This window comes from Phyllobates terribilis, unplaced genomic scaffold (assembly GCF_046119375.1).
Source record: "Phyllobates terribilis strain yellow unplaced genomic scaffold, ASM4611937v1 Scaffold_107__1_contigs__length_5663174, whole genome shotgun sequence".
Classification (NCBI taxonomy): Eukaryota; Metazoa; Chordata; class Amphibia; order Anura; family Dendrobatidae; genus Phyllobates; species Phyllobates terribilis.
This window is the reverse complement of record NW_027362867.1, coordinates 4,236,708-4,254,909: the sequence shown is the minus strand read 5'-3', so window position 1 is coordinate 4,254,909 and position 18,202 is coordinate 4,236,708. Positions and strand designations below refer to the sequence as shown.

The 18,202-nt window shown below is 43.2% G+C and overlaps 1 protein-coding gene across 1 annotated transcript in view; it reads left to right on the top strand.

Annotated features, from left to right (window-relative positions):
* LOC141198867 (extracellular calcium-sensing receptor-like) overlaps window positions 1–12,300 on the top strand; it is a 289,207-nt gene extending 276,907 nt beyond the window's left edge. The window contains exon 5 of the mRNA XM_073663168.1: window positions 11,387–12,300. Coding sequence (XP_073519269.1) covers window positions 11,387–12,300 — 914 coding nt within the window. The remainder of the gene's footprint in view (window positions 1–11,386) is intronic.
* Window positions 12,301–18,202: the final 5,902 nt, after the last annotated feature.

Genomic DNA, 18,202 nt, shown 5'->3' with positions numbered 1-18,202 from the left:
AACTTGTTCTCCAGAGCTGACCACAACTCCTCAGCTGTGTGACTTACATTTCCCAGACATTTCAAAGAAAAAAACACCTGATGACGTTGAGCCCTGTTGCCAGGATAGTAAGGAGGTGTGCAGGATCCCTTCTGCGCAGTTAGAAAGCTTGTGGCATGACCAGACAGGCTTTGGGTGCAGGTGGAGGACTGAGAGGAGGTTGAGGAGGCAGAAGCAGTGGAGGAACTTTGAGATAAAGAGGATTGACCCACAACTCGTGGGGATGGCAAGACTTGGACAGCAGCCCCTTGTCCTGCTGTCACCATAGTTATCCAGTGCCCAGTCAGCGACATGTAACGCCCCTGTCCATGCCTACACGTCCAAGTGTCTGTGGTGAAATGCACCCTGTCACACACAGAGTTTCTCAAAGAAGCGGTGATGTTGTGTGCGACATGCTGGTGGAGTTCAGGCACACCTTTCTTTGAGAAGTAGTGCCGACTGGGCATCTGGTACTGGGGCACTGCGACGGACATAAGGTCTCAAAAATCCTCTGTGTCCACCAGGCGGAAAGGCAGCATTTCTGTAGCCAAGTGCTTGCAGCTTTTGAAATTCAACCTCTTAGCTTTCTCATGGATAGGAGGTAATGGTATTTTACTTGTCCCCATCTGAGGGACCGAGGGCTGGCTGTTGTGCTTAGATGGGGTTGAGAAGGGTGTCCCCGGCAAACTGCCGGTCTGTGAAGAAGATGCAGGCGGACATGTTAGGTTGCCTTGATCCAAAGGTGGTGCTATCGATGTCGGAGAGTGCTCAACACCAGCTGGTGTTTGCACCTCCAAAGAAAATGATGACCTGCCAATCACGCTGGCTGTTGCGGGTAAAGAGGTGGCAGGTCTGCATCCCAAAACAGGTGTGACTGCTGTCCCCCGAGTCACAGAAGATGAAGAGGCCGCGGATGCACAAGATGTGGCAGACGGTGGTTGGCCCGGCCGGCTAGGCCGCATTGTAGCACAGTGAGCTTCCCACTGCAACTTATGCTTCATATCCATGTGCCAGTTCATGCATGAAGTACTCAAACTATGTATTTTTTGGCTTCTACTTAGCTTTTGCTGACAAATGTTACAGATAACACGAGTTGGGTCATCCATATCGATCTGAAAAAATGCCCAGGCTATGCAAGGCTTAGCACCCATGCGACCTGAAGAGCCACCACGACTTGTGGTCAGAGGCAGAGTTGTGATTGAGAATGCAGTTGTTGATGTGCTTTAAGTACTATGTCTCTGTCCATGAAGGCGCAACCTGACCTCGTCGTCACTAGCATCCTCCTCTCCACCTCCTATGCTGACCTCATCGACTGGCTGACTGTGGGTTGACAGTAAGTGGGATCTCCAACCTCGTCATCATCACCCTGTGTGTTATCACACCTGTCGTCCTCAGAGCCAACCTCTTCCTGCCCTGACAAAAGACTCAAGTTGTCGCTCCAATCAGGTATTTGAGTCTCATCATTGTCTTCCTCATTGTCTCCACCAACAGGAGTTACAGTTTGGGAACGAGGGTCTACATTATGGTCAGAACCTTCTGCGTCTGGTCCTGGATCCAACTCATAAAGATTCTGGGCATCAGTGCAGATCATTTCCTCGTCTGGATTCACAGAAGCTCTGGAGCCGACCTCTGATTCCCAGGCTATAGTATGAGTAAACAGCTCTGCAGACTCAACCATCTGTTCTACCCCATACTCAGACAGGCAGCTGGAGACTTGGGAGCTGTGAGGAAGCAAGTGCGATTGGGGTGACACCTCTGAGGACTAGAGTATTTGTGATGTTGAAGTTGAGGTGGAGGAGAGCCCACTTAAAGGAGCACTTGATATCCGTTGAAGCACCTGCTGTTTTTGTGCCTCATCTGGAATTTGTAGCGATTGGCGTGGCCGTAAGAAAGGGATCTTATCACATTGTCCGCTAAAACAAGTAGACATCTTAGTTTGGCTGGAAGATGGTCTTTCTTCTGCAAATGTTACTGTTGCTTTAACACCTATCCCATGGACACAACCTTTTTTCCCCTTCCCAACACGCCTATTCCCCTTTCCACCATCAGCAGGCCTTTGTCCACTCATTTTGGTGGTAAACTAATTGACAACTCTGGAGTTGTTTGCACAAAAAACAGTGGATGGGAACCGAGCAGAGCTGAGTGGCCAAACTGTGGTATTAGCCCAAAAGTATTGGCTGGGTTAGATGCAGTAAAACAATTTAATTACATACACAGGTGGTGAGCTTAGTATAGATGGACTAATAGAACAAGTCCCACACACTGCTACAAGCCCAAAAAAATATTTCAGAGCTAAATGCAGAGAAAAAATATTTTTAATTTGCAACTTGGTGGAGGTTAGTATAGATGGACTAATAGAACAAGTCCCACACACTGCTACAAGCCCAAATTTTTTTTCAGAGCTAGATGCAGATAAAAATTATTTTTAATTTGCAACCTGGTGGAGGTAAGTATAGATGGACTAATAGAACAAGTCCAACACACTGCTACAAGCCCAAATTTTTTTTTCAGAGCTAGATGCAGATAAAAATTATTTTTAATTTGCAAACTGGTGGAGGTTAGTATAGATGGACTAATAGAACAAGTCCCACATACTGCTACAAGCCCAAATTTTTTTTCAGAGCTAGATACAGATAAAAATTATTTTTAATTTGCAACCTGGTGGAGGTTAGTATAGATGGACTAATAGAACAAGTCCCACACACTGCTACAAGCCCAAATTTTTTTTCAGAGCTAGTTGCAGATAAAAATTAGCCCAAATTTTTTTTCAGAGCTAGATGCAGATAAAAATTATTTTGAATTTGCAACCTGTTTGAGGTTAGTATAGATTGACTAATAGAACAAGTCCCACACACTGCTACAAGCCCAACTTTTTTTTTCAGAGCTAGATGCAGATAAAAATTATTTTTAATTTGCAACCTGGTGGAGGTTATTATAGATGGACTAATTGAACAAGTCCCAAACACTTCTACAAGCCCAAATTTTGTTTCAGAGCTAGATGCAGATAAAAATTATTTTGAATTTGCAACCTGTTTGAGGTTAGTATATATTGACTAATAGAACAAGTCCCACACACTGCTACAAGCCCAACTTTTTTTTTTCAGAGCTAGATGCAGATAAAAATTATTTTTAATTTGCAACCTGGTGGAGGTTAGTATAGATGGACTAATAGAACAAGTCCCAAACACTGCTACAAGCCCAATTTTTTTTTCAGAGCTAGATGCAGATAAAAATTATTTTGAATTTGCAACCTGGTGAAGGTTAGTATAGATGAACTAATAGAATGATGCTATGCCCAAAAGGTTTTACTTGGCTAGGTGCAGTAAAAAAATTAGTATTCTTTACACAGGTGATGTAGCTTGCAACACAGATAGGCTACTCCACTGACTAACACGCACTGCAAGAGGCCAAAAAGGATTTGCTTTGCTAGATTTAGCCAAATGCTGTGAAAAAAACTTGCACAGCACTGTCACAGACCTGCCTGGCAAAAAGTCCTATGAAATGCTGTAACCTAGTACTGAAAACGACTGCAATTACAATTAGTCCCTACTCCCAATCTATCTATTTAAGAGCTCAGATCTGCCTGATAAAAGTTGTAGGAAATGATGTAACCTAGTCCTCAAAAGGACTGCAATCACAACTATTCCCTACTCCCAAGCTATTTGTAGATTTGTGCGAAAATTGTCTAGAAATGAACACTCAAAGTATAGTGCACACAGCAACAGGGGTGCTGTCTAACACGCAGCTGCAGCAGTGAGAAAATGGTGGCTACGTGGAAAATGGCTGGGTCTTATAGGGCAAGGACATGTGACATACACTGCCAATGACACATACCCTTGCTTGTGTGAAAAAAAGCAGTTCGCTCCATGTGTGCTGCTGCTGATAGGCTGACAGATTGCACCTCCCCACTGTAAATGCGGGAAAGAGAAAAAAAAATGGAGATCTTCATTATTTATGCAGAGATCCATCCCCTGCCCCTCCCCCTGCCCCGCTGTACACTCAAACTGTGTATTAACATACATTTTCAGCATTACTGAGAAAAAATCCAGTTATGATTTTGGTGCACGAACAGTTATCAAACATAACCTTGAACAGCCGGATTTTTTTCAAATCGTTCGTGTTCACCGAACGGCTCGAACACCGCCCAAAACAGATCGAATTTGAGATTGGCGAACAGTTCGAGTCGAACACCGCTCATCTCTAGTGTCCAGCTTGGATACCCAATAATTAAAAGGCACAGAGGAATCACGGAGGATGCTGGTACGGTCGGCAAGGTACTCCCTCACCATCTTTTGAAATTTCCACTTCTTGTGAGAGTACCCCACGCCTCAGGGTCTGTAAGCTGGGCGGGTCTCAGAAAACTGTCCCAGAACGTTGAGAATGCTCCCCTGGCTCTGCTGGATTGGATTTGCGTCTCTCTCACCTGTATGCCTTGGTTGGGCAACAAACTGTGACCTTTGCAGCTAGCGTGTTCAGATGCGAATTTTTTTAACAGTTCTGCAGCAAGGGCCTTCTGGTACTGTCCCATTTTTATAGACTTCCCCACCTCAGGAATAAGAGAGTGAAAGTTCTCCTTGTAGAGGGGGTCTAAAAGTGTCACCAACCAGTAATGACTATCACACAACATTTTGACAATGCGAGGGTCACGGTTAAGGCAGCGTAACATAAAGTCAGCCATGCGTTCCAGACTGGTAACGGGCAAGACTTCCGTGTCCTCACCAAGATGACGACTGACCATGCTCTCCTCCTTCTCCTCTGCCCCCCTGTTCTCAGGCTACCCACGCTGAACTGACGGTATGACAGTTGTACAGGTACTACCGTCTACAGTGCATGATACCAACTCCTGCTCTTCCTCCTCCTCCTCCTCTCTCTCATTGTCCCCCAGTGCATGTTAGGATGAGATGAGGCTGGGCTGTGTGTAATCGACCACTAAGGCTTCTTCATCCATCTCATCTTACTCTGGCTGCAATGCCTCCTCTTTAATTCTCTGCAGACAGCATTGCAAAAGACAGACAAGTGGGATGCTGACGCTAATGATGGCGTCATCGCCACTCACCATCTTGGTGGACTCCCCAAAGTTTGTCAGGATGGTACATACAGTGGTGGCCAAAAGTATTGGCACCCCTGCAATTCTGTCAGATATTACTCAGTTTCTTCCTGAAAATGATTGCAATCACAAATTCTTTGGTATTATTATCTTCATTTAATTTGTCTTCAATGAAAAAAACACAAAAAAAGAATTGTCCTAAAGCCAAATTGGATACAATTCCACACCAAACCTAAAAAAGGGGGTGGACAAAAGTATTGGCATTGTTTGAGAATTCATGTGATGCTTCTCTAATTCATGTAATTAACAGCACCTGTAACTTACATGTGGCACCTAACAGGTGTTGGCAATAACTAAATCACACTTGCAGCCAGTTAACATGGATTAAAGTTGACTCAACCTCTGTCCTGTGTCCTTGTGTGTACCACATTGAGCATGGAGAAAAGAAAGAAGACCAAAGAACTGTCTGAGGACTTGAGAAACCAAATTGTGAGGAAGCATGAGAAATCTCAAGGCTACAAGTCCATCTCCAAAGACCTGAATGTTCCTGTGTCTTCCGTGCGCAGTGTCATCAAGAAGTTTAAAGCCCATGGCACTGTGGCTAACCTCCCTAGATGTGGACGGAAAAGAAAAATTGACGAGAGATTTCAACGCAAGATTGTGCGGATGGTGGATAAAGAACCTCGGCTAACATCCAAACAAGTTCAAGCTGCCCTGCAGTCCGAGGGTACAACAGTGTCAACCCGTACTATCGGTCGGCGTCTGAATGAAAAGGGACTGTATGGTAGGATACCCAGGAAGACCCCACTTCTTACCCCGAGACATCAAAAAGCCAGACTGGAGTTTGCCAAAACTTACCTGAGAAAGCCTAAAACGTTTTGGAAGAATGTTCTCTGATCAGATGAGACAAAAGTAGAGCTTTTTGGGAAAAAGCATCAACATAGAGTGTACAGAAAAAAAAAGAGGCATTCAAAGAAAAGAACACGGTCCCTACAGTCAAACATGGCAGTGGTTCCCTGATGTTTTGGGGTTACTTTGCTGACTCTGGCACTGGACTGCTTGACCATGTGCACGGCATTATGAAGTCTGAAGCTACCAACAAATTTTGCAGCATAATGTAGGGCCCAGTGTGAGAAAGCTGGGTCTCCCTCAGAGGTCATGGGTCTTCCAGCAGGACAATGACCCAAAACACACTTCCAAAAGCACTATAAAATGGTTTGAGAGAAAGCACTGGAGACTTCTAAGGTGGCCAGCAATGAGTCCAGACCTGAATACCATAGAACACCTGTGGAGAGATCTCAAAATGGCAGTTTGGAGAAGGCACCCTTCAAATATCAGGGACCTGGAGCAGTTTGCCAAAGAAGAATGGTCTGCAATTCCAGCAGAGCATTGTAAGAAACTCATTGATGGTTACCGGAAGCGGTTGTTCGCAGTTATTTTGGCTAAAGGTTGTGCAACCAAGTATTAGACTGAGGGTGCCAATACTTTTGTCTGGCCCATTTTTGAAGTTTTGTGTGAAATGATCAATGATTTGATTTTTGCTTCATTCTCTTTTGTGTTTTTTCCTTGCAAGCAAATTAAATGAAGATAATAATACCAAAGAATTTGTGATTGCAATCATTTTCAGGAAGAAACTGAGTATTATCTGACAGAATTGCAGGAGTGCCAATACTTTTGGCCACCACTGTATGTCAGACATCCAGATCCATTCCAGAGGTCTTATGTGTGGAGTGTGACCTGAATATCAATGGCCTTGTTGCAGCTGGTACTCCACAACTGCTTTCTTCTGCTCACAAATCATTTGCAACATGAGGAGGATAGAGTTCCAAAATGTGGGGACATCACACACCAGTCGGTGTGCCGGAAGCTGCAAACGCTGCTGCAACACAGCAAGGGCGGCTGAAGCTGTAGCCGACTTCTGAAAATGAGCTGACAGGCGGATTACTTTGACGAGCAGAACTGGCAACTCAGGGTACGATTTAAGAAACCGCTGAACCACGAGGTTAAGCACATGAGCCAGGCATGGTACGTGTGTGATCTCGCCTCGCCTCAGAGCCACCACCAGGTTATGGCCATTGTCACACACGACCATGCCTGGATTTAGGTTCAGCGGTCTCAGCCACAGATCTGCCTGCTCTTTCACAGCTGTCCACAACTCACAAGCAGTGTGAGGTTTATCACCTAAGCTTATGAGTTTCAGCACAGCCTGTTGCTGCTTGGCTGAGGCATTACTGCAGTGCTTCCAGCTTGTAACTGATGTGCTGATATCTGAGATGGAGGCTGATCATGAGGAGGAGGAGGAGGATGATGTGCAGGAGCTGAACACTGTGGGGGCAACTCTGACTGACATAGGGCCCGCAACCCTCGGTGTGGGGAGGATGTGTTCTGTCCCAAGGTCCAACTGGGTCCCGGCTTCCACTATATTTACCCAGTGTGCCGTCAAGGCGATGTACCGTCCCTGGCAACAAGCACTTGTCCACATGTCCGTTGTCAGATGGACTCTCCCAGTAACTGCGTTGCTTAGGGCACGGCAGATATTTTGGGACACGTGCTTGCGCAGTGAGGGGATGGCACACCAGGTAAAATAGTGTCGGCTGGGGACCGAGTACAGAGGGACGGCCACCGCCATAAGGTTACGGAAGGATTCCGTCTCCACCAGCCTAAAAGGCAGCATTTCCAACGCAAGCAGTCGTGAAATGTGCAAATTTAGGACTGTGGCCTTTGGGGCGTTGGCTTCAAATTTGCGCACACGTTCAAAGGTCTGGGATATGGACAATTGAACGCTGCGGTAGGACGTGGATGTGGACGTTGATGCTGTTTCTTGAGAAGCTGCCATAACAAGTGAAGACTGAGAGGAGGGGGCACCTTTGCATGCAGTATGGACAGGTAATTGCCTTGCACGCACAACAGGGGGTTCTCTTACATGCACAACAGCGGAAGAAGCATTGGTGACACCTGCTGACACTGGTCATGGACCCTGGGGTTCGCCCCACAAAGTCGGGTGCTTTGCTGACATGTGCCTGATCATGCTGGTGGTGGTCAGGCTGGTAGTTTTGTCATCCCTGCTGATGCTGGCCTGGCAGGTGGTACAAATGGCCTTTTTGGGGTTATCAGCAGATTCTTTAAAAAAATTCCAGACTCTGGAAGACCTACCGGTTGTACTGGCAATGTCCCTCATGTTGGTGTTACGGGGAACGGTTGCCCGCCTTCTGTTTGCGGCTACCACACTGCTTCTTCCTGCCTGTTGGGGTACTCTGCCTCCCTCCATATGTGTGCTGCTGGCCTCGCTCTGCGTGTCCCCCTGCCACATTGGGTCAGTTACTAGATCATCCACCACCTCCTCCTCTTCCACTTCCGCACCACGATCCTCCTCCTCACTTCGTGGCAATTATGTCTTGTCATCGTCCACCTCTTGTAACAAATTGCCTGCGTCGCCTTCCTGTGGCCGTGGATGTTCAAATATTTGACCATGGGATCTCCTCTTCCACCACTTCAAGCGGAACAGGCGAGGATCACAAATATGGAAATGGACCAGTGAACAGCTCTTCAGAGTATCCAACTGTGGGATCAGTTTCTTTCTGACGACATTCGGCATGGTGGGAGGAAGGAGCATCAGGGTGAAGAGGAGCATGCAGTCTAGACTCACGGCTTCTAAGACTTGACCGTGTGGAAGACAGACCGGAGGTGGTGGTGCCTAGGTGACTGGAAGTTTTATCTGCTATCCAATTAATAACCTGTTCACACTGATCAGTTGGAAATAGTGGTGTTGTTGTGTGCTTCCCCAGTAATTCGGTCAAGAACTGGAAGCAAGAAGATGTGGCTGTTGGTTGTGGCACATTTTCACCTTGGCCATGGCCCCATCTTCTGCATGCACCATCACCTGAACGTCCTGTTCCACATTCCTTGCCATGTGCCTTGCCCATTGTAAATGAAGTAAAATAGCTTACACTAGCACTATCAATGGCAAAAGGGTAATAAAAAGGAGATTAGAACCGTGGAAGGGGAAAACCACAGTTCTATTTCTCTGGTCTACACCAGAATCTTTTAAACAGATATATTTGTGTCTGAACAGTCAGCGAGACACTGAAACTGTTTTTTTTTATGTAAAAAAGGCAAAAAGGTGGATTACACCCAGATTTGAACCGAGGAAGAGGGAAACCACAGTTCTATTTCTCTGGCCTACACCAGAATCTTTTAAACAGATATATTTGTGTCTGAACAGTCAGCGAGACACTGAAACTGTTTTTTTTTATGTAAAAAAGGCAAAAAGGAGGATTACACCCAGATTTGAACCGTGGAAGAGGAAAACCACAGTTCTTATTCTCTGGCCTACACCAGAATCTTTTAAACAGATATATTTGCGTCTGAACAGTCAGCGAGACACTCAAACTGTTTTTTTTTTATGTAAAAAAGGCAAAAAGGTGGATTGCACCCAGATTTGAACCGTGGAAGAGGAAAACCACAGTTCTATTTCTCTGGCCTACACCAGAATCTTTTAAACAGATATATTTGTGTCTAAACAGTCAGTGAGACACTGAAACTGTTTTTTTTAATGTAAAAAAGGCAAAAAGGTGGATTACACCCAGATTTGAACCGTGGAAGAGGAAAACCACAGTTCTATTTCTCTGGACTACACCAGAATCTTTTAAACAGATATATTTGTGTCTGAACAGTCAGCGAGACACTCAAACTGTTATTTTTTATGTAAAAAAGTCAAAAAGGTGGATTACACCAAGATTTGAACCGTGGAAGAGGAAAACCACAGTTCTATTTCTCTGGCATACACCAGAATCTTTTAAACAGATATATTTGTATCTGAACAGTCAGCGAGACAACTCAAACTGTTTTTTTATGTAAAAAAGGCAAAATGGTGGATAACACCCAGATTTGAACCGTGGAAGAGGAAAACCACAATTCTATTTCTCTGGCCTACACCAGAATCTATTAAACAGATATATCTGTGTCTGAACAGTCAGCGAGACAACTCAAACTGTTTTTTTTATGGAAAAAAAGGCAAAAAGGTGGATAACACCCAGATTTGAACCATGGAAGAGGAAAACCACAGTTCTAATTTCCTGGCATTTACCAGACTTTTTTAAATAGATATATTTTTGTCTGAACAGTCAGCGAGACACTCAAATTGTGTTTTTATGGAAAAAAGGCAAAAAGTGGATAATACAGAGAATTGAACTGTGGAACTGCAAAACCACAGTTCTAGTTATCTGGCCGAAACCACACTCTTTTAAACAGATATATTTGTGTCTGAACACTCACAGACACACTTAATTTTTTTTTGGGGGGGGGAAATACCAAAAGGTTAATAAGACGGGTATTTGTACAGTCTGACTGAGGAAAAAAAAAAAGAGGATTTAGATGAAAAAAAAAGGATTTTTCCTGGCCCCTGAGACCTGGGGATAAGTCTAGCAATTTGAGCAGCAGCACACAGGACTGTAATGCAGTTTTTGTTGGTATAACCACTGTGTCTCCTATACAGCCTGCCTGCCTGATATCTGGGATGGATATTAGTCCTAAGAAGGACTGTTTGTTTGATTTTTCAGGCTTTAGAGACCCTACACTACCTATTTCACAGTATAAATCTCTCCCTAGCTCAGCAGCACTCTCCCTACACCGTCTGAACTGGATCAACTGTGTCCAAGATGGCGGAGCCCGGTTTTAAATACTCGAGGTGGCGCTGTGCGGCCAGCCAATCACTGTAATGCCCACAACCAACATGGCTGCGGTATTACAGTGACTGGCTGGCAATCCCTGCATGTTCTTTGGCTCTGTAAAGAGTGCCAAACATGAAGGCCAGAGACCCGAGCTCCTGCCCGAGTAACCCGGAAATGCTCGGTGCTCGCCGAACATCCCGAGTAGTGAGATGCTCGGGCGAGTACTGAGCAGTGTCGAGCATGCTCGCTGAACACTAGCTGTAAACAATATAAAACAAAAATTCTAGTAGCAGAAGAATGACAGCAGATAGAAAAAGCCACTCAATTGCAAACTTGCTATTTTTCATGTTGCATAAATAACTATTAAAATTTTAGAACATTAGAATAACTTTTTAAGTAAAATATGTGTACAAGAGTAAAGTTGTGTTTGCCCTAGAAAATATGCTGATAGCAGATTGGAGTTTCTGAGAGTGTTCAATTACCTGTTATAGTTTGGTGAAGAATCAGTCAAGTATTCATGTAAATGTTAATTGGTTTTGCTATATCTTCACATAGTATGTATCCACAGTAGGCAGCATATTCTTTAAAAAGTCATGTGTAACATAAATACATCAAAATCCAGTTTATTTTTTCTATTTTTTTTACTTTCCAGATGATACTAAATGTCTATCATGTCCAGAAGACCAATGGCCAAATCAATCTAAGGAGAAATGTGTTCCAAAATCCATTCAGTTCCTTGCTTACGATGAGTTGTTGGGTTCATCACTAGCTTGCATCTCCATCATCTGCTGTGCTGTCACATTTTCTGTGCTTTGCTTGTTCATTATCAAGCACAATACACCGATAGTCAAGGCCAACAACCGAGAACTAAGTTATCTACTTCTAATATCGCTAATGTTTTGTTTCCTATGTTCTTTAGTATTCATTGGACGCCCCAATATAGTTACTTGTATGCTGCAACAAGTATTGTTTGGCATCATATTCTCTCTCTGTCTGTCGGCAATACTGGCCAAGACTATAACGGTCATCCTGGTATTCAGTGCTACAAATCCAAGCAGTCAATTAAAGAGATTTGTCGGGCTGAGAATTCCGGTATACATTGTCCCCTCCTGTACAGTGATCCAAATAGTACTTTGCTTAGTCTGGTTATGTAGCTCTGCTCCTTTTGAAGAGTTCAACATAATGGCTGAGCTTGGAACCATAGTCATTGAATGCAATGAAGGATCCAACGTGTTTTTTTCCTGTGTCTTGGGCTACATGGGACTTTTGGCCTCCGTCAGCCTTCTTGTTGCCTTTCAAGCCAGGAACCTTCCGGATACATTTAATGAGGCCAAATTTATTACCTTCAGTATGCTGGTGTTTGCTAGTGTATGGATTACGTTTGTTCCAGCTTATCTGAGCACCAAGGGAAAAAACATGGTGGCAGTGGAGATATTCGCCATCATATCATCTAGTGCCGGGCTACTTGTCTGCATTTTCTTTCCAAAGTGTTACGTTATTTTACTGCAGCCAGAAATGAATAACAAGAGAATTATAACTGGGAGAAAAGTCAGATCAGAAAAGTAATCAATGCTATGAAAGCCAATACTCATTATGCTGGTATTATAGAACTTAGGAATAGGAAGGTTTGGAAATTGTCCAGCAAAACATTTGTGTTTTTCTGTTAATAAGTCTGTGTGTTCATAGACCTCCATTATTGCTAAGCATCATGTTGGGCACACCAGCCACAATAATACTGCCTTCCTCAGACAGAGTACCACGTGACCAAGTGCGCCTCATTCATTTTTTATACTGCTCTGGTTTATTATTGTTTACAACCAAACAAGCAAAAATAAGGGTTTCTATGAAGTAAAGTTTCCACCAATCAAGAGTTTACTGTACTAAAATAATAAAAAAATAAAAAAGTAAAAAGAAGTTTGAAAACGTTAAGAATCTCTTTGCTTTCCTCAACTTTAAACTGTGTGATAAGGCACAAACGTCTATCTTTCATTGTCAACCTTTTACCAACATTTCAATAACAAAATTTTCAACTAAAATTGGTGCTTAGAATCTTATTTAATAATTCTTAGAGAAGAGACAAAGAACCAACTACAGTTGAGTCAAATCATTAATACCTAGAAGTTGATTTAGTATTTCAGAACTTTACTTACCCCATTACTTACCCCATTAGACTCATCAAAACCAACTTTTTTGTTAAATTGTGGATATTTCCTTTAAATGACATTTATTTATAAAACAAACCAAAAATAAAAAAATGAAGATCACTGAGATATTACATTTGGTGTGAAAAGGTTATAGATTGAATGCAAAAGCGTGTGTTAAAATGTGCGAAATGTGGTTTGGGACATGTCCTTGAGTAGAAAAGTAATGGATCTTATGCTTTAAAGATGAAACGGGTATTTGACTAAATAAGCCTCAACAGCATTATAAGATCTATGTCAAAATATACTCTCTCTATTTCTGCTTCTGTCACAGGCCGTCACTGTGCCTTCATTGCAAATAAATTGAGGAAACAAAGCAATAGCCCAATGTCATTTGCTGGGACTTGTGATATCGTTCAGGCAGGAAGCATAGCGGTTAACTTCTATGTCAGTTATAAGTTTTGCTTGACCTGGTCCACATCCCTGCACATTCTCCCAGTTGTGATTTTGGCCTCCTGGTCAGGACCCTACATGACCCTTCTTTCTGCTAGCTTGGTCCACTGTCCAGCCGCTACTCTGTTGCCCCAACTCAGTGGCTCTGTGCAAGTCCAGATTCTTGTACTGGTGTTAAAAAGTGAAGACAAGGACAATTTCTGGAATCAGGCAGACTGAGTGGCTAGTGCAAAATCTCTCCATGAAAGCCTTGTTAAGGTTACATTTTCACATCTTCTCAATACTAGAACAAAATATAAATAAATATACACATAAACATTTTAGTGTATTGTCCCACTGATGCATCTATCTTATAATTGAGGTAATTAAGCTTCACATTTTATGACTATTCCCATTAAGAGGTACTTTGTATGTTAAGATTGAGGTCTAAGGGTTAACTTTTCTCCTTGTGGAGAGTGACACACCGGCTCTGGCATGCCAAGGTAAGAAGGCTTATTCGCCGTGCAATGCTCCTCTGGGAAATTTAATATGCAAATTGCCTCTTCAGAGAAAAAGAGGACATGAACTCTATAGCGCCACCTATTGGAAGCAGCAATCCTACAAGTCACAATCAACCATTTAACGAGTTGTGCAATATGACTTAGGATAATAGCCAAATCAGAATCTCAATTTGCAGACACAGTGTTTCGGGCTGTTGGTCCTCGTCAGTGCAAAGTATGAGAACTGATTTGGCTAGGTGAGAAAAGGCAATTTGCATATTAAATTTCCCAGAAGAGCATTGCATGGCGAATAAGCATCCTTACCTTAGCATGCCAAAGCCAGTGTGTCACTCTCCACAAGTAGAAACGTTACCCCTTAGACCTCAGTCCAGAGCCTCTCACCTAGCCAAAGCACTCACTGATCTCTAGTGGGATTGGACCACTGATTATCTGGACAGCTTACACAGGATTCCAAAGCTAAAAAAAGGAATGAACATGTGTAAATTTACATCTGTAAATAAAAAGGCTTTGATTCATCACAGATATTTTTCCTGAGGTCTGGCATAAATGGCTTTGAAAAGTGGGAATATTTCTAGGCAAAAGTGTTGCCACATTTGGCATTTTCACTCTAGATTTTCCCAAAATAGGAGGATCTGAGATGGGATGGGGACTTGACACCACAGCTCATCTAATTCATGATGAGCTGTCTCTTCTTATGCCAGTAAGTCTCTGATTGGAGTAAGATTCCTGGTGAGGCGCACTAAGGTGCGTGCCACTCATCAATCACTCCAGTTTCATTAACTCTTTCACGATCAGAGACACAATGACAGCGGTTTTCAGATAATCAGAGGCCAGCAGTTAACCTTGGTGTGCACATGACGGAGGAGCACATGGCAGTGACATCATGCACTCCCATCGCTTGCACGCTGAAGTCTGCTGCTGGCTTCAGAATAGGATGCTGTGAGCCTGGGAGCATAGGGAAGGCGAGTATAATAGTTTTTTTTTAAATCAGTGATTATACGGTGTCCATACTACTACATGTTGGTTGTGCTGTACTACCACTATGGGCTGCATATTATACTACCTGTATGATTATGGGCTGTGTATTATATTACATGTTTGACTATGGGCTGTGCATTTTACTAAATGGATGACTATGGGCCGTGCATTGTACTATATGGATGACTATGGGCGGTGCATTTTACTACTTTGATGTCTATGTGCTGTGCATTATACTATATCGATGACTACACTGTGTGCAGAATTATTAGGCGAATGAGTATTTTGATCACATGATACTTTTTATACAAGTTGTCCTACTCCAAGCTGCATAGGTTTGAGAGCCAGCTACCAATTAAGTAAATCTGGTGATGTGCATCTCTGTAATGAGGAGGGGTGTTGACTAATGACATCAACACCCTATATAAGGTGTGCTTAATTATTAGGCAACTTCCTTTCCTTTGGCAAAATGGGTAAGAAGAGAGATTTGACGGGCTCTGAAAAGTCCAAAATTGTGAGATGTCTTGCAGAGGGATGCAGCAGTCTTGAAATTTCCAAACTTTTGAAGCTTGATCACCGAACAATCAAGCATTTCATGGCAAATAGCCAATAGGGTCGCAAGAAGCGTGTTGGCCAAAAATGGCGCAAAATAACTGCCCATGAATTGAGGAAAATCAAGCGTGAAGCTGGCGAGATGCCATTCGCCACCAGTTTTTCCATATTTCAGAGCTGCAACGTTACTGGAGTATCAAAAAGCACAAGGTGTCCAATACACAGGGACATGGCCAAGGTAAGGAAGGCTGAAAAACGACCACCTTTGAGCAAGAAACATAAGATAAAATGTCAAGAATGGGCCAAGAAATATCTTAAGACTGATTTTTAAAAGGTTTTATGGACTGATGAAACGAGAGTGATTCTTGATGGGCCAGATGGATGGGCCAGAGGCTGGTTCAGTAAAGGACAGAGAGCTCCACTCCAACTCAGACGCTAGCAAGGTGGAGGTGGGGTACTGGTATGGGGTGGTATTATCAAAGATGAACTTGTGGGACCTTTTCGGGATGAGGATGGAGTGAAGATCAACTCCCAGACCTACTGCCAGTTTCTGGAAGACAACTTCTTCAAGCAGTGGTACAGGAAGAAGTCAGTATCGTTCAAGAAAAACATGATTTTCATGCAGGACAATGCTCCATCACATGCATCCAATTACTCCACAGCGTGGCTGGCCAGTAAAGGTCTAAAAGAATAAAAAATAATGACATGGTCCCCTTGTTCACCTGATCTGAATCCAATAGAGAACCTGTGGTCCATCATAAAATGTGAGATCTACAGGGAGGGAAAACAGTACACCTCTCGGAACAGTGTCTGGGAGGCTGTGGTGGCTGCTGCACGCAATGTTGATCGAAAACAGATCAAGCAACTGACAGGATCTATGGATGGGAGGCTGTTGAGTGTCATCATAAAGAAAGGTGGCTATATTGATCACTATTTTTTTGGGTTTTTGTTTTTGCATGTCAGAAATGTTTATTCCTAAATTTTGTGCACTGATATTGGTTTACCTGGAGAAATAAACAAGTGAGATGGGATTATATTTGGTTTTTATTAAGTTGCCTAATAATTCTGCACAGTAATAGTTACCTGCACAAACAGATATCCTCCTAAGATAGCCAAATCTAAAAAAAAACCACTCCAACTTCCAAAAATATTAAGCTTGGATATTTATGTGTCTTTTGGGTTGATTGAGAACATAGTTGTTGATCAATAATAAAAATAATCCTCTAAAATACTACTTGACTAATAATTCTGCACACAGTGTATGGGCTGTACATTATACTATATGGAGGACTATGAGCTGGGCATTATACTATAATGAAGACTATATGCTGTGCATTATATTTCATTGATGTCTATGGGCGGTGCATATGGGAGGTTTCAAGAGGGTGAGCTGAGATCTGATTTAGTTCAGCAAATACCTTAAAACATTTCTGATATCTGAGACACTTGGTTCCCAATGGCTGAAATCAATGAATAATGAGATATAAGACAAACACTCATATCTCTGCTTGGAATGGTCGGATTCTGGGGCGTGGCTTGGACAGGGGTGATGTGACCTGCAAGATCCTGGAGCTCCGTGGTGGGATCCCATAAAGCGACGGTGACAGCGACAATTAGAGGCACATTGACCTCAAAAACCAAATGGACACCTTCTGCATTACCTAAGGAGCATTTTGTGTCCAAAACTGTGTTTTTAGGTAAAGTACAGCCGAAGATATTCACATTATAGACCAGTGGGTTAACGACCGCGGGCGCGCGACCTCACCTGCATTGTCTGTCACACAGTAATTTTACCTCAGCGCATCCCGACAACCAAGCGGAGAGCGCTTATTAAATACTATTACATCGAGTACCACGAGCACCAGCGATACTCGGGGGGTCTTCAGACAAAAGACTATTCTTTATTTAAGCCCCTTATAACCTCGATCACTGCTGACCGATAGTGGAGGTGGTGAAATCAATAGCTACTGTGCCAGGTAACATAACCAAGAACAGCTGTGCGCAGAACTGGGATTTTAAATGCGCTCGTGCTCCCGCTGACAAAAGTCGTCATCCGGCAGATCAGCTGTGTTTGTCAGGAGATCACTATCAGCCGGTGACAGAAACGGCAAAACCTACAGCTTCTATACCCTGCGACACAACTACAGTATACCCTACCTCCATGATTTATCTGTTTATTCATTAAAATACTGACTCCTTTTACTCTGGACCGCGCTATCCGGAGGTTTCCATAGCAACAACCACATAGGAGAATAGTTACGCTAACACTATTAGTGTCAGGAAAAATGACATCCAGCAGGTAAATTGTTCCTTGAGGAGGACCTCAGCTTCTCTGACATCAGAAAAGTATCTCTCACAGCTGACAAATCTATCACATGAGAATACACGATTATTAACTATTAGTCTCAGCAACACAGATCAGCTGTTCCCCCGGTGGAGTGATCTCCGGAATCCAGGACTGGTTGTTCGGAGCTCCGCGGTGTTGCTCTTTAGATGATCAGTGACAGCTGCAGGAGGAAGCTTATCATCCTCCAAACTGTATTGAGCATCATCAGGAACCCCTCAAGAACATTTCAAGCCATCAACTGAGACTTTTGATAATATACATCTAATTTCAATAACATCTAAACCTGACAGGGTTCTGATTGCTGGTGCTCGAATCCTCCTGTGAGTATCGCTACGATGAAGATTCCTCTTCAAGCTTTCTTCTGACCCAGCAGCAAGTGACTTCAATGCTACTGCAATTTGATGAACTACAAGCCTAGCAGACCATGGAGGCTTATAGATAAGTAGAAATTTATATTGTCTGTGTTTCTCCAGGCTACCGACACCGCTTTTATTAAA